This window comes from Erigeron canadensis, chromosome 3 (genome assembly GCF_010389155.1).
Source record: "Erigeron canadensis isolate Cc75 chromosome 3, C_canadensis_v1, whole genome shotgun sequence".
Lineage (NCBI taxonomy): Eukaryota > Viridiplantae > Streptophyta > Magnoliopsida > Asterales > Asteraceae > Erigeron > Erigeron canadensis.
The window spans coordinates 25,909,173-25,923,171 of NC_057763.1; the positions used below are offsets into that span (position 1 = coordinate 25,909,173).

The following is a 13,999-nucleotide window of genomic DNA, read 5'->3' on the forward strand; positions in this document are numbered from 1 at the left end:
ACCACAATACCACCTTTAACATTAATTACTTTTACATTCCCACCATCGCCGCCCCCAACACCGTCCCCATTGTCGCCCCCAACGCTGTTATCACCACCACCTCTGCTATCACTACCCCTACCACCGTCGCATGGTGCGATCATAAGTTTAGTTTCATCAAATATTAATTTATCTATTAGATTTATTTTGAAAATATAAAGTAATTATTCACTGTATTATTATTAGGGATTTGCTAACTAGTGCCCCTAGGACACTAATTACAGTGCATTAAATGAAGTCAAATTTTCCTTAAATATATAACCATGTATTTATGATTTATATAAAAATGGTAGTTATCAGATTAAATTAATGAGCATTAAATGTAATTTTTAATAATTTAGGAAATACATACTTCATTTAATGCACCGTAACTAATGCCCCAACACTAGTTAGCAAATCTCATATTAATATTACTATTTATTAAAGTGCTTTATTATTATAATTATTAATTAAAATAATAACATTGCTAATTCTGTGAATTCATCTATAGTTCATTTCTAATTTCGTGAATTAAAAATCAAACTGATACTTCAGCAGGTTACTAGGTCACATGTTACTTTTTCTGCTAATAAACAAAAGATGCTTTCTAAAAAGTAAAACTTTCAAAAGATATTGCTAATTTCGTGAAATCGAGTAAAGTTCATTTATATTTTCTGTGGTTATCCCTAAAAAAAGGAATTAGTTTCCTGGAATGTAAGAAACTTTGAACGAATGTCTATAGTAGGAAATAACTAAAGTTGTGTGTATTGTATGTAAACAATTCGAAATAATGTTTATTGTATGTAAGAATTTCGTTTCAACCAATTAAAATCTGACAGGTGGCACCTGTATATGGTTACCACGTATGTTTTCTTACATACAATAAACATTTTTTTCGAGTTACTTACATACAATACACATAACTTTAGTTTTTTCCTATTATAAATATTCGGTCAAAGATAGTTACATTTCAGGAAACTAATCCCTTAAAAAAAACCTGAATTATCTTAAACCAGACCGGTCAGTCGGTCACCATAAACTGCCATGTGTTGGTTCACGGTCCAACCGGTCTAACCGGCTGGTCTGGTATGGTTTTATAACAATGTATATGAGCCGATTTACTTACAACTGGGCGTCTGGGAGTAGACTCAAATCACTCAAATAAGAGCAAGTTTGAAAGTAATAAGGGAAGTAGCCCATATACTACTGGGCCTAGACTACATGAAATTTGGATGAAATGGCCTTCAAGACCAATAGGCTTTAATTTATTCAAGTCACCACTAGTCCACTATACAGCTGAATGTATAATATTTACATTACATTTATCTTTATATCGATCATCAATCGATTATATATCTTATGTTTAAGTTTATCTCGTCATGTCATTGTCTCTTGACAAACATAGGATATTGTAATTGAAAATTAGAAATGACAAAGGGAAGGTTGGCAGGTGGGAGTTGTGGTTATCCCACATCGGTTGGTTAGGGATTACAAAGTGAGGGCGTCTCTATAAATTGCACTGAGCTGCTACATTGAAATGGCACGCAGCCATGCAATGAGCACAAAGCGAACTATTCTTTCGCCTTTTACTAAAGAATACCGTGTGCTCGTTGTATAAAGTGGCATACACCAATTTTTGGAGAGTTTCTTTCTTATTTGAAAGGACTCCAACCAATCACAAGTTTTAAAGCTTTTTTTGTTCTATATAACAACCTTAGTATCTCTTGAATCTGTCACAAACTTGGAACGAAATGCTATATTATTATACAGAAGAAGTATTATTTGAAGATCAAGATTACATAACATTTGAATACATGTAGTAAAACTGTAAAAGCATGAAACAATGGCGATCGCAAGACACAGATCCAGCCACAAAAAGTTACCCCATAGGAGAAACTTTACCTCCTATTATTTGGTACAACTGCTTTTACAATTATACTACTTAACATTCTTTCGTCTATTTTACAAACATAAAAACAAGTTTCAACCCTTGTTGCAGGAGAAAAATAATGAAGAAATAAAGAACAAAGGAACATATTAAGTTATTAATCGAACCCATGTCAAGAATGCATACCTCCAACCCGAATGAGGTACATTATGACATATTAAAGATCAGAAATCGAGATACGGATACAGGTTGGCCATTCTTTTTTCAGCCAAATCACGCATCACAGAAACCCACTTCATGGCTGCCCGAATCTTGCACCACCTTCCCCTGGGTGATCCGTTTCTTGAGAACCGGATACTATAATCAGAGGAAAAATTATCTACAGGTTGGTTACATGGAGTACTGCACATTTCATTTGATTGCCATAATGATGCCCCAAGTTGAAAGTCAAATTCAGCAGCCAGGTGACCAGATATCGTACCTGAGCTAGAACTGCAGCCTTCACCATAAGGCCCGCCGCTAAATTCTTTTTGCATAAGTTGGTTCCTTGGATTATAAAGTTGCATTGAAGAACCCTCTGCTATGTATTGGCTACTGTTATCGACTCCAAACATATATGGGGCTGAGGCCAGCTGCATTTGTGGTTGATCTGCATAAAACATTTTCATTAGCATTGATAAACCGTAATACTGTAGTCTCGTTTTAAAATTTTCAAACTTTTGACATAGCTTTCATGAATGTATACAAAACACGTCTTGTTATTCGTGATCAAGGATTCTAGTGAATATATATGGAAACATGGGCGAGCCGGGTGAGTTTGCCTATAAGCCAAAACAGGCAAGTGTTTTAGTACAGGTCAAAATGGACCGCGCAGGGTTGAGTTGACCTTCAAACACCATTTTGTCTACTTTTTGTTGATAAATGATGTGTTAGTTATTGTTAAAGCAAAATAATATAATTCTACAATCTAAATCTTTGAATAAAATGATATAGGATGTTATATGTGTATTAGAACCAAACTTTGTCAACGTTTCAACCCGTTCGACCCATTCCCCTTTTAGCTAGTCTTTTCTACTCGACCCGTTTGAATTGTATAAGATAAAGAAACTTTATATACCTTGGAGTAGAGCCGGGATATTCCCATTCTCGAGAAGTAAGCTAGCACCACTTCTATGAGCGTCACCAAGTAAATTGGATGTTAGCATCGGGACCTCAAAAACGGACATATCAACCATGGGTAACATGCCATCCAAATTCTTGTATAATTGTTGCTTTAAAGATTCCACCACAGTCTGCATATCACACAAAAAAGTTAACTATAAGTATCATAAGTTTATAATACTATGCTTTATAAAAAACAAATAGTATATAGAATCTAGGAAGGAAATAAACCTTCTGAAATGCAGCAAGTTTTTCCATGGGCAAGTAATTTTGGCCATCAAAGGTTGCACCAATGATCTTGAAAATCGAGTTAAACAAAAGCCCAATACCTTCTCCACCACAGCTATACATATACAATTTGTCGTCTAAAATACAATCATTTGCGTGCTTAATGATTGTGTCCCATGTCTTGTTACATGACCCGCCAAGTATCTGTGTTGTTCAAAACAAAGTATTAAATGTCCCGTTCATGAAAAATTCGCATAAAGGCTACTTATGTCTACCAAAATGATATAATTGTATCTTATTAACACGATATTACCTTGCGTAGTGAGGACTCATTAGTAACATACATTTGTAAAAAGTCCTTCACAGTACGTATTCTTTCCAGCCCCAATCGCTTATGAAAGGCACCGTCTTTGGCTATCTTTTCCAACCTCCATATGTCATCAACCAAATATGGAGGATGGTGCTTCTTGTATGCTGATTCAAGATAAATTCTATTACTCATAGCTACAGGTCAAAACATGTCGTTTTCGCTTACAAATGATGGGTTGACCAAACAAATACAGTTTTTAGTCAAACTTACTGATAATGAACGTGACATCTATGATTACAAAGTGACAATATTAATCTAAATTTTTGAATAAAGTCGATTTAGAAGATTATTCTCTATGACTTTTGAAAACGATTTTGGTCGGTTATGTGATCCATTTGACAAGTTCTATTATTCCCCTTTTAGTTGAATATATCGATTGATTTGACGTTTGATGTTAAACATAACCCATATTATATCGACCCATCAATAAGAAACTAAAATCAACACCTCCAACCCATTTACTTATTAACGGGTCGATTTTTTTTATTCTTTTTACCTCGGATACTTATAACAAGTCCTCAGTTGAATTCTTTTCAACAGTAATAAATAAATGAAGCCGTTCAAAAAAAATAAAAAATAATGATAAATAAGTGCAAGACATCAAGAAGAGACTTACATTCGCCACGGTGATCTTTAACCATAAAAGCCTCACTTCTAGCTTCTCTAATTCGTACTCGAGAATTAACATGAGCTCCAAGCCGAAACTTCCTACTTCTTCTCCAACTCGAATTATCGGTGAAGTAGATTTCACCTAATTCCCCAACTCCTTCATTCAAAACCATCATTAGTTCTCCAGCCACTAATGGCCTTTTCCCATCTCTTGCATAAATAACTTTGGCCTCAAAATCCTTTTGAGACCAATCTTCATCATCATCAACGGTAAAATCACCATCAAGTGGCACGATTTGTACCTTTGATGACGACAAAGGTCCAGATGATACGATTTTATTAGAATCGGTATCAAATAGGACTATTTTGACAGCACCATTGTCCTCAGATTCCACCTTGCTGTTTGTGAACAACATCTGAGGCATCTTTGTCACGAAACGAAGCTGCAATGATGTACTTGTTCCACATGGTTCAAGTGCATTGAAGGGCGATCTGTGACCAAAATGATATTAACATCTCTTAAGAAATATATACATAGGTTCGTTAATTATTTTTATAACAAACCATATATATGACACAATAGATAGAAAAGAATGAGATAACGATACGTGAAAGTTGTGCATCGATATTTGTGCTAGCATAGAAAAAGTATATCTGATACACTCAAGCTCAAATTTTGATGCACAACTGTCACGTATCATTCAGTAACTCGTTTCTTTCTCTCTTTTTTTTTTTAAAAAAAAATAATTAAACTAAACTTTAATGTGAATAAAATGGAGATCTAACCTTGGTGATGAGCAACAGAAGCTTTGACAGGCACGTTGCACCTCATCTCGCACCTATTAAACAAAAGCGATCACGTACAATTAATTAGCAATCAAAATCGTTATCACTATGTCATTAAAAGTTAGCAAATTGGATTATTTATATAACTCAAAAAATTCACTACTAAAATTTGTTCAAGAAACTCTCTTACCCATCTTCGAATCAATGGTTCCAATGTCGAGACAAAATCCTGAGTTGAAAGCTCATGCATAACATTTCTAGCAAAACTTCAAAACCAAAAAAAAAAAAACCATAATTACAACACTACTTACAAATAGTATTACTTAAGAACTACTAATGATCACAAAATCTTAACAAGTAGTACTTACTTTGATGACACATGATTTCTTTGCCTAGTTTCGCGATTAAGAAGTTCACGACGACCCTCCTCTTCCGCCTCGCCTAATGGTCGTTTCAGTACCATCAACACCCAACAAATGACTAATTATCTGATTATAACTATTTATCAACTTTTATGTAAGAGTTGATTTAACTTCAACAAAGTTATGATGGTACATAGAATAAAAGCTAGCTAGACTTAACTACATATATAACGACCCTATATATAGAAAAAGTTGACATGAAGGTTCGATGAAGCTTCCAAGTCAACTAACATAATTATAAAAAAATCAACTCGATCCAACAGTTAAAAAGTACGTGTAACATTAGTGTGGGATGGTGTGGGCTTGTCACTTTTTAATTAATAAAATATATACAAAGGGTTGGATATTCCTAAGTCTATAGTTCATTGGGCACACCAAAGGATCTTTTCTTTTTTTATTTTGTTCTATTAATGGTTTTCCAACAAGATTGCTTGAATTATACTACTCTTTTTGCATGCTGATAATAAGATTTAGTTCTATATTGATATATGAATACAAATATTAAGTGACAGGCCGCGTATATTTGGGAAGGCAAGGTACCTAACAAAGTACCACTATTACCAACTACAAAACTAAAATAAAATTAATGTCCTTTACCCCCCACAATAATATTATAAGGAAAATGATTAATCAACCTAATTGATGTGTCTAAAGATATGTTTAAAAAACTTTAAGAATTTGACATGTGGATTCCTCTATTTCTCTTTCCTAATCTTGCCCCCTGATTTTTCCACATGTCATCATCTTACAATTAGGCACAACTTTAGACACACCAATTAGGTTGATTTATCATTATGGTGTATAATCACATAGATTGATAGATATACGATAAATATCAAAGAATTTTGTTCAAATCTAACCAGTATCAATTTCCGTGTCTGCTTTTCAAAATAGTTTTTTTTTTCTTTCCGTGTGACTATTTTACAATTCTTATTGGATGAGATACAAATTCAAATTCTTCCCCACTATAACCATATTGGAAAATGGTTTAATGGCGTGGATCATATATAAGCAAACATGTTTTAGTATTGTTAACTAAATTGCAGTTTTATGTTTCTTGTGTCAATGGAGTTGGTGGCTCATTAATTAGTAAGGTATTAGATCTTGAGAGAATTTAGATAAATTTCACTTAAAACATTTGTGATTCAAGACATGCGTGCAATTTAAAATAGAAAAAAGATTTAATTACTCCGTATTTGATATTGGTTAAAATTTTAAGTCGTTTTTTTGATAAGAGAGATATGCTACACAAAAAATTTATTTCTTAATATGTCTGCTCATGGTAGTAATGGCGGCGCCCTGATCACCATTGATACGATAACTAAATGCTCGTTCTTTTATATCTAAGATTTTTTTATTTTATTTTTATTTTTTATAGGAAGTTGTACTTTTATATACAATGCTCCAAAATGCAAACTTATAACCGTAAACTCAACTAATAGTAATACAAAAACTCTACGACTACAAATCTACAATTGCGCGTGAGAACTAGCTATGCTAAGACTAAAAAAGGTTATAGTAGTTTTGAATTCGTGAAGATTTGAATGTATATTAAAACTTAAACTAAATTACTTACCCTTAATTAGATCGATCATTCTTATAAACACTAAAACACCTTATACGAAACTGAGAATATGCTCGATCTATTGCTTTTTCAATAACGTTAAACGACTACATTTTCTAGAATATATTATTTCGGAAATATATATAGCTAGACAGTTGCTACAAGTTACTCTCTATAATACTAACAATTTGAGTCAAAACGCGTAGGTGGTGAGTAGATTGATGTTGATTTTTAGTGTTAAAGGATCTTACAAGGAAGCTAGGTGGAAACACGCTTTAGTGTGGCTGGTATTAATTAATTTTACTATTACAAAACAAACATAATTAATGTGTTTTATTTTATTTGATTTTCAATAATATTTTGGACGTTGATTTTATTTTTGAATAGTCGTCCATTAACGCTTATTTGAGACTTAACTATATATATATTTGAAGGTGAAAGCAAAGTATTTGAGGACAAGATATAGATTTAGGTGTATCAAAATCATTAAAGTATAATGTGTTTGACGGATTGTCATTGTCGATGTCGTTTTGTTATTCAGACAATTGTAAGAGGGGGTCACTTCAATGTGAACTTCTGGGAAAATCACTAATGGTCAAACATAAGTGTTTGAATGAAAAGGGATGTTGGGTTGCTTTTAAAGTTTTATTATGGCAGATTACTAGTGCTTCTTTAATTAATTCTTCATTAGATGTTGGGGGTCACTTCATTAGATGTTGTTAGAGTGTTTTCACTTCTAAAGTTTTATTATGGCAGATTACTAGTGCTTCTTTAATTAATTCTTGTTACTATTTAAGTATGTATATCTGATTTTGTCTAAACTTCGTGAATGTATAAAGTTTAAATACAAGTATCAAGCAATAAACCATCATCAAGGTGGCCTAATGCTATTGTAATATTTGAATCAGAAAAAAATACATAAAATACATGATAAAGTGGTCTTGATATCGAAAGCTAGAGTTGCGGTTCAGGCAACGGGTGACCCCAAAAACATCTTTGCAGAGAGTCTCATATGATTATAGTCATTATACAGGTTTGTAGATATCTAATATGTTCAATAGAATTTTTCACTTAAAATAAATGTGTTTCGAGAAAAAGTTTAAAAAACTTATTTTGACGAAGTAATGAGTCAAGATGAATGAACAAAAGTGGGCTAGGAAAGATGAAAAACCAGCTACAGTCTAACTGTTATGCACTTATGCCCTTTATAAATAAGATTATAAGAAAACAAATTTGTCACTAATATAGTGCAAATTTCCAAAATTGTGTTAGATTCATATGCTATCTGGCAGAAATTCCTTCTTGGCAAATAACTTGGTGGTTACAACTTACAAGAGATTATATAATGACTTTAAATGTTTGGTATTCCCCCGCCCTGATGACTTACATGTCCCAAAGTTGGAATTCTCATTCAGTCAAGTTTTGAGGGGTTAAGTATCTGGAAGTGTAAGTAACTTTTACATTTTTTTTATTATGTGAATGTAACTTTCATTTGGTTCATTGTATATAACTAACCTACTAAATTTGAATGATTAATGTAAAATTTTTACGTTGACCAATCAAAAACTTCTACGTGACAGCTCATATGGTGTGTCACGTATACACTTTTACATTAATCGTTCAATTTAGCAAGATAGTTACATACAATGAACCAAATGAAAGTTACATTCACACAATAGAAAAAGTGTAAAAGTTACTTACACCCCCAGATACTAAAACCTACTTTGAGAGATCTAAGTAGTTTTTCTATAAAGATTTAACTTGGATGTACCCAAGTATAAGTCTAAGGGGACAAAGTTTATCCCTAATAATCGTCATGTTTTCGGACGGATTAATAGGGGGTTTTCCCCATTGGATGTTTGAAATATGCATTTATACTTCGAGTGAGCTCACTACTGCGGATCCGGTTAAAACAACATATGATAGACCTCTCACTATCAACTGTCGAATCACGATAAAGTTTCAAGCGAAATTTACCTTTAAAAAGAAAAAATTAGAAAGCCGCCCATGGTATCTTTTTTCTTTCTGAGCATGAAATCATAGTTCAAAAGAATTGAAAAGCTTATATCCCCTTTCCTAAACCCATTAAATATTCGATATACCTTTTTTACATAAATCATTAAAAGAATTATAATATATACTTACTAGTGTTCAGACCCATTCAATGAACAGATAGTTTCAAAATATATTAATCAAAGTTAAAAAATTAAAATTCAAATATATCTTTATATTAAATAAAATAAAATTATGATGACATCAACTTTTTATAAAAATAGCTTATTTGGTGTCTCCATATTTTTCCTCAAATTTTTTTTCAATTCATTTAGTTATGATGTCATAAATACTATTTTTAAATTTCTCTTTTCAAAACTTTATTAATTTATATATGGTATTTTAGATTAATATCATCTAAACCATTTTGTTATTAAATACATTTTAAATTATCAAAGTATTATGTGAATCTTTTATATATAAGTAAATCAGCATTACTTTTAAAAATATTTCATTAAAAGGCTAGATTTTAATTAGCGACACAAATGACATTGTTATACCGAAATCAACTTGAAAATTTGCTAGTTGGATAATCACTCTATCGGTTAAAATACTCCTAAAATTTTTCACGTATTCACTATTGACCGAGCCATGTATGGTAGTGCCCTGCAAATAACAAAAAAAAAACATGGAAAAAACTGATAAGTTCTCTTAGTGTGTTTCTATGTATTTAATCCAATTTTAAAAAATAAACCCCAAACAATTAAACATAAGAATCGAATAAACATTTTTGCATACAGATCCAGGAAATTTGTTCTGGATAAAAAAGGAACACAACCAAGGACATTCTAAACGTTGATCAAATGATTTTATCGGCTAATGCAAGAAATATAAGGAAATAAATTCTTGATAAAAAAAAAAGTCGAGCCAAAAACCTTGCAAAGCCATCTTCTGTTGTGTTAAATCTTAAACATAATGTGGATCAAAGGGTTTTATCTAAATGTATTATTTAAAATTGATATCATGTTTTTCATAAGATCCGATGTAAATCTGTCATACACAAACTAAAATGATGAATTGTTCCACCATGCTAAATAATTATACTAAAACATTCAACACCATCTCAATATGTAGCATTTTCCCCTGATAGAATAACAATGGCTAAAAAATTACACCATTAATGAGCTAGTTTTAAAACAGATTTAAAATATCATAGTCGATATATTAAAATAATCATAATTTTACTAATAGCAAAATTCGACTTTTTATCTAAAAGCTCATAGAAAGATGTAATCGTAAATCTTAAGTATACACCATTAATGAACTACTTTCAAAACAATATAAAAATAATCAAAGTCAATATTCTAAAGTAATCAAAAAGTATAATTAAATATTTTTAAATTGGGTTAAAGTGTAAATTGGTGATAGAAAATCAAAAAGTGTAAGTTAATTATTTTTAAATTGGGTTAAAGTGTAAATTGGTGATGAAAAACCAAAAAGTGTAAATTAATTGTTTTAGATTGGGGTTAAAGTATAAATTAGTTATGGAAAATCAAAAGGTGTAAATTAATTTAGATTAATATTAAAAAGTTAGAGGATTAATAAGGAGGAAGGATTAGACTCAAGGAGGTAGATTAGGGGTGCCAAGTCTACCCCCAACCACCTCTTTTAGTTATATTATTATAGATTTAACGGTTCTTATTTATCCATAAAAGAATTTATAACTCTGTTATAAAATATTATATATAACCTACATTATTCGCAGCCTCTGCCACCACTAACAGTTGTCGTCACCACCACCACACTACCGTCGCAACTACTATCACCGTCACATCACATGGACATGGATCCAGTATTATATATATATGACACCCATTTAAGTAGCAAAAACATCTTTAAATAGCAAAACAACCTAATATTCTAGCTTTTGGCGAATATTCATGAGCAAAACACTAATTAAATTGTAATTTTTGGTGCTTGAAATTAATCTAAAATTGCAAAATATCCTCAAAAATCGCATGATTAATGAACAACTTGCTCTTTGTTTGTACCTAAAATCCCAAGAGCTTGTGCCTTGTCACGCTTCGCCTCTAAGGACTTGATATCACTCTAGTTGCTCGCCGTATTACACCATCACCCCATTACAATTGAAGTGTTGTGAAAACTAAAAAGATCTAAATCAAACTCAAATATTGACTATCAAGTTAGAAATAATAAAATTCTTACAGTAAAATTTTCTAAGTTAATTCTTATAAAATCTTGACCTATTTCATTAACAGCTAGAATTTGTAACTAAATTTGATAATTTATGTTAGACAATGGGATCAGAATAGAAGATCATCACTTCCCTAAAATAGATCAAGACTTGGAGCACACACAATTTGAGTCGATTAAGGAATTAGAATTAGGGTCGGTTCCTTAACCATTACTTTATTACCATATTTAGATAATAGCTTTTGTATAAATAGAGGATATATCCTCCTCAATTGTAATCAATCAGAATATCAATAAAAAATAATTCAATTCTGAAACCCTTTAACTCACATGGTATCAGAGCTAACAAATTCGTTAGTCTCATTATCTACAGCTTAAATTCTTCGAAAAATCCGTTCAAAATCTGTGCCACCATGGGAGAACCCGACAGCTCAGAAACGAATCCCGAATTAATGCTTCAACTAGCAAACTTGATACAAAGCAAAAATAATCAATCACAAAACCCAAAACTCTTCGATAACCTTCAAATTAACCTCAAACTCAATAGTCAAAATTACGCATTATGGACTCGAATGATTCGAGTTGCCATAGGCGGAAAATCAAAGAACTTGTTAAATCACTTAACCGACTTACCTCCAAAGAAAGCATCATCAGAAATATATGAACTTTGGGAACAAGCGGACCTTATCGTGTTCTCTTGGCTTATAGAAAATATAGAACCGAACCTCGCTGGAAATCTGATCGAACTTTGGACTTCTAAGGATCTATGGGATATGATGCACTGGCAAGGATAAATTACAAGCCTTTAACCTTCATGTCAAAGCAAACGAAATCAAACAATCCGAAAAATCATTAGAAGATTTCTGGATCTCACTTCAGGGTATTTGGGGTGAGATAGATCGAATAGATCCAAACCCGATGAAGTGTGCCGATGATATCAAAACGTATGCCAAGATTAGATCCGAACATAAGTTATTCCAATTTTTAAATGGATTGGATCGAAAATTCGAGTCCATAAAAAGGGAGATTCTTCGAACCGATCCATTACCTAGCAGTCGAGGAAGCTTACGCCACCGTTCGAAAGGAGGCCGCTCACCAGAATATTCTGGGAGCAACCACCACCGCCACGGGTTAATCATCAGGCATCGCCACTGGATTAGTAGCAAGAGAAGATGAAGGATTAGTTTTTGTAACAAAGAAATTCAGCCGCTTCAATGATAAAATCAAAGCCGATAAATCCAAATCGGAAGTTCTAGATGACAAATCACATTTTTTTTGTGATGAGTGTGGAATGAATAAGCACACAAAAGAGCAATGTTTTCGGTTAGTTGGATATCCGGCGTGGTGGTGGGAAAACAAAAAGGGCCGACGGTATAACCATTCAAAGAAGGATAAAACATCTATTACTACCACTCGAACAAACCCCGCCAAAGAAGGTAGCAGCGACGGCCGTCAATTGGAGAAAGGATTTGGTGGGGTTGCGACGGTCGAGGTAGACGAGGTAGGTAGGTTTTCAGTGGTGGAAGGTAAGAAGATAAAGGCAACAGTGTCTAATATATCTGTTCCAAATTATACACACATATTTGATAATGATAATAAAAAGAGGGTTTTTATATAAAAAGAGGTTTTTATATAAAAAGGATGGACCAGGAGGTTGTAATATAGGTAGTGGGCTGGCTGTAGTTGGGCCACATACTACAAATGGACCAAACTATAAAGCAAAAGTATATATGGCCCAATCTGATCACACTTCAAATGGAGAATGGATTTTCGATTGTGGTGCTACCGATACTATGACATATGAGTTGTCTGATTTTTCAAAATTTTCTAAACCTCGGAAAACTCATATACGGCCTGCTAACCGTGGAAGAATGGATGTTATGAATAGGGGAACTGTTACAATTTCTCCAAACATCAATTTAACCAATTGTCATATGTTCCATCATTATCACATAAACTTTTGTCAATAAGTCATGTGACGAAGGAAGTTAATTGCTCAGTTCTCATGCATCCAACTTTTTGTCTGTTACAGGATATCAGGACGGGACGGATCATTGGACGTAGCACTGAGAGAAAAGGATTGTATTACGTTGATGAAGTCATTGAAAGTGGATCTGTATTGCTGGCTCATGGAACAAGTGAAAGAAAGGCATGGTTATGGCATAGAAGATTGGGACATCTTTCAGTTAGTTATTTGCATGTTTTGTTTCCAAAACTTTTTCCTTTAAATAAACAAATTGAGTGTGAGACCTGCATTCTTGCTAAAAGTCATAGGTAAACATTTAAACCTACTAATACTAGAGTTCAAGCTCCTTTCTCGTTAGTTCATTCTGATGTGTGGGGTCTTGCTCCAGTTATTGGGGGTCATAATTTCAAGTATTTTGTGATTTTTGTTGATGATTGTACTAAGATGACTTGGATTTATTTTTTAAAAAATAAAGATGAAGTATATGATAGATTTACCGTTTTTTATACTATGATCCAAACTCAATTTCAAAAATCTATCAAAATTATGAGAACAGATAATGGTGGAGAGTATGTGAATTCACAAATGCAATCATTTTTTCAATCAAAGGGAATAGTTCACTAAACTACTTGTCCTCATACTCCAGAACAGAATGGTGTTGCAGAAAGGAAAAATAGACTTCTTTTTTAAATGACTAGAGCCCTTATTATTGAATCTCTAGTTCCGAAAAGTTTTTGGCCAGAAGCTTTAGCCACTACTACTTATTTGATCAACCGACTTC

The 13,999-nt window shown here is 32.7% G+C and overlaps 1 protein-coding gene and 1 non-coding gene across 3 annotated transcripts; one reads left to right on the top strand and one right to left on the bottom strand.

Annotated features, from left to right (window-relative positions):
- The first annotated feature begins 1,564 nt into the window (after nucleotides 1-1,564).
- LOC122594720 lies at nucleotides 1,565-1,683 on the top strand. Its single transcript, XR_006323082.1, has one exon. It is a non-coding gene; the product is annotated as a U5 spliceosomal RNA (small nuclear RNA).
- Nucleotides 1,684-1,759: 76 nt separating this feature from the next.
- LOC122590652 (calmodulin-binding protein 60 B-like) lies at nucleotides 1,760-5,620 on the bottom strand. Of its 2 annotated transcripts, XM_043762831.1 has the most exons (9): nucleotides 5,429-5,620; nucleotides 5,251-5,326; nucleotides 5,061-5,113; nucleotides 4,282-4,766; nucleotides 3,609-3,769; nucleotides 3,299-3,499; nucleotides 3,024-3,198; nucleotides 2,388-2,555; nucleotides 1,760-2,263 (listed from the first exon to the last, which is right to left on the bottom strand). In XM_043762831.1, the coding sequence occupies exons 1-9, from the start codon at nucleotides 5,521-5,523 to the stop codon at nucleotides 2,202-2,204; spliced, it is 1,476 nt and encodes a 491-aa protein (XP_043618766.1). In that variant the 5' UTR covers nucleotides 5,524-5,620; the 3' UTR covers nucleotides 1,760-2,201. The 2 variants fall into 2 exon arrangements, with proteins under 2 accessions (XP_043618766.1, XP_043618765.1); XM_043762830.1 differs by having other exon boundaries at nucleotides 1,760-2,555.
- Nucleotides 5,621-13,999: the final 8,379 nt, after the last annotated feature.

What these genes read in the sequence shown, in the direction of transcription:
- LOC122590652 (XM_043762830.1), bottom strand. Translation starts at nt 5,523, where the DNA reads ATGGTACTGAAACGACCATTAGGCGAGGCGGAAGAGGAGGGTCGTCGT. An exon ending in ATGAGTCCTCACTACGCAAG is followed by an intron (nt 3,500 to 3,608) that starts GTAATATCGTGT and finishes TGAACAACACAG; the next exon opens with ATACTTGGCGGGTCATGTAA. An exon ending in TATCCCGGCTCTACTCCAAG is followed by an intron (nt 2,556 to 3,023) that starts GTATATAAAGTT and finishes TGTTTTATGCAG; the next exon opens with ATCAACCACAAATGCAGCTG.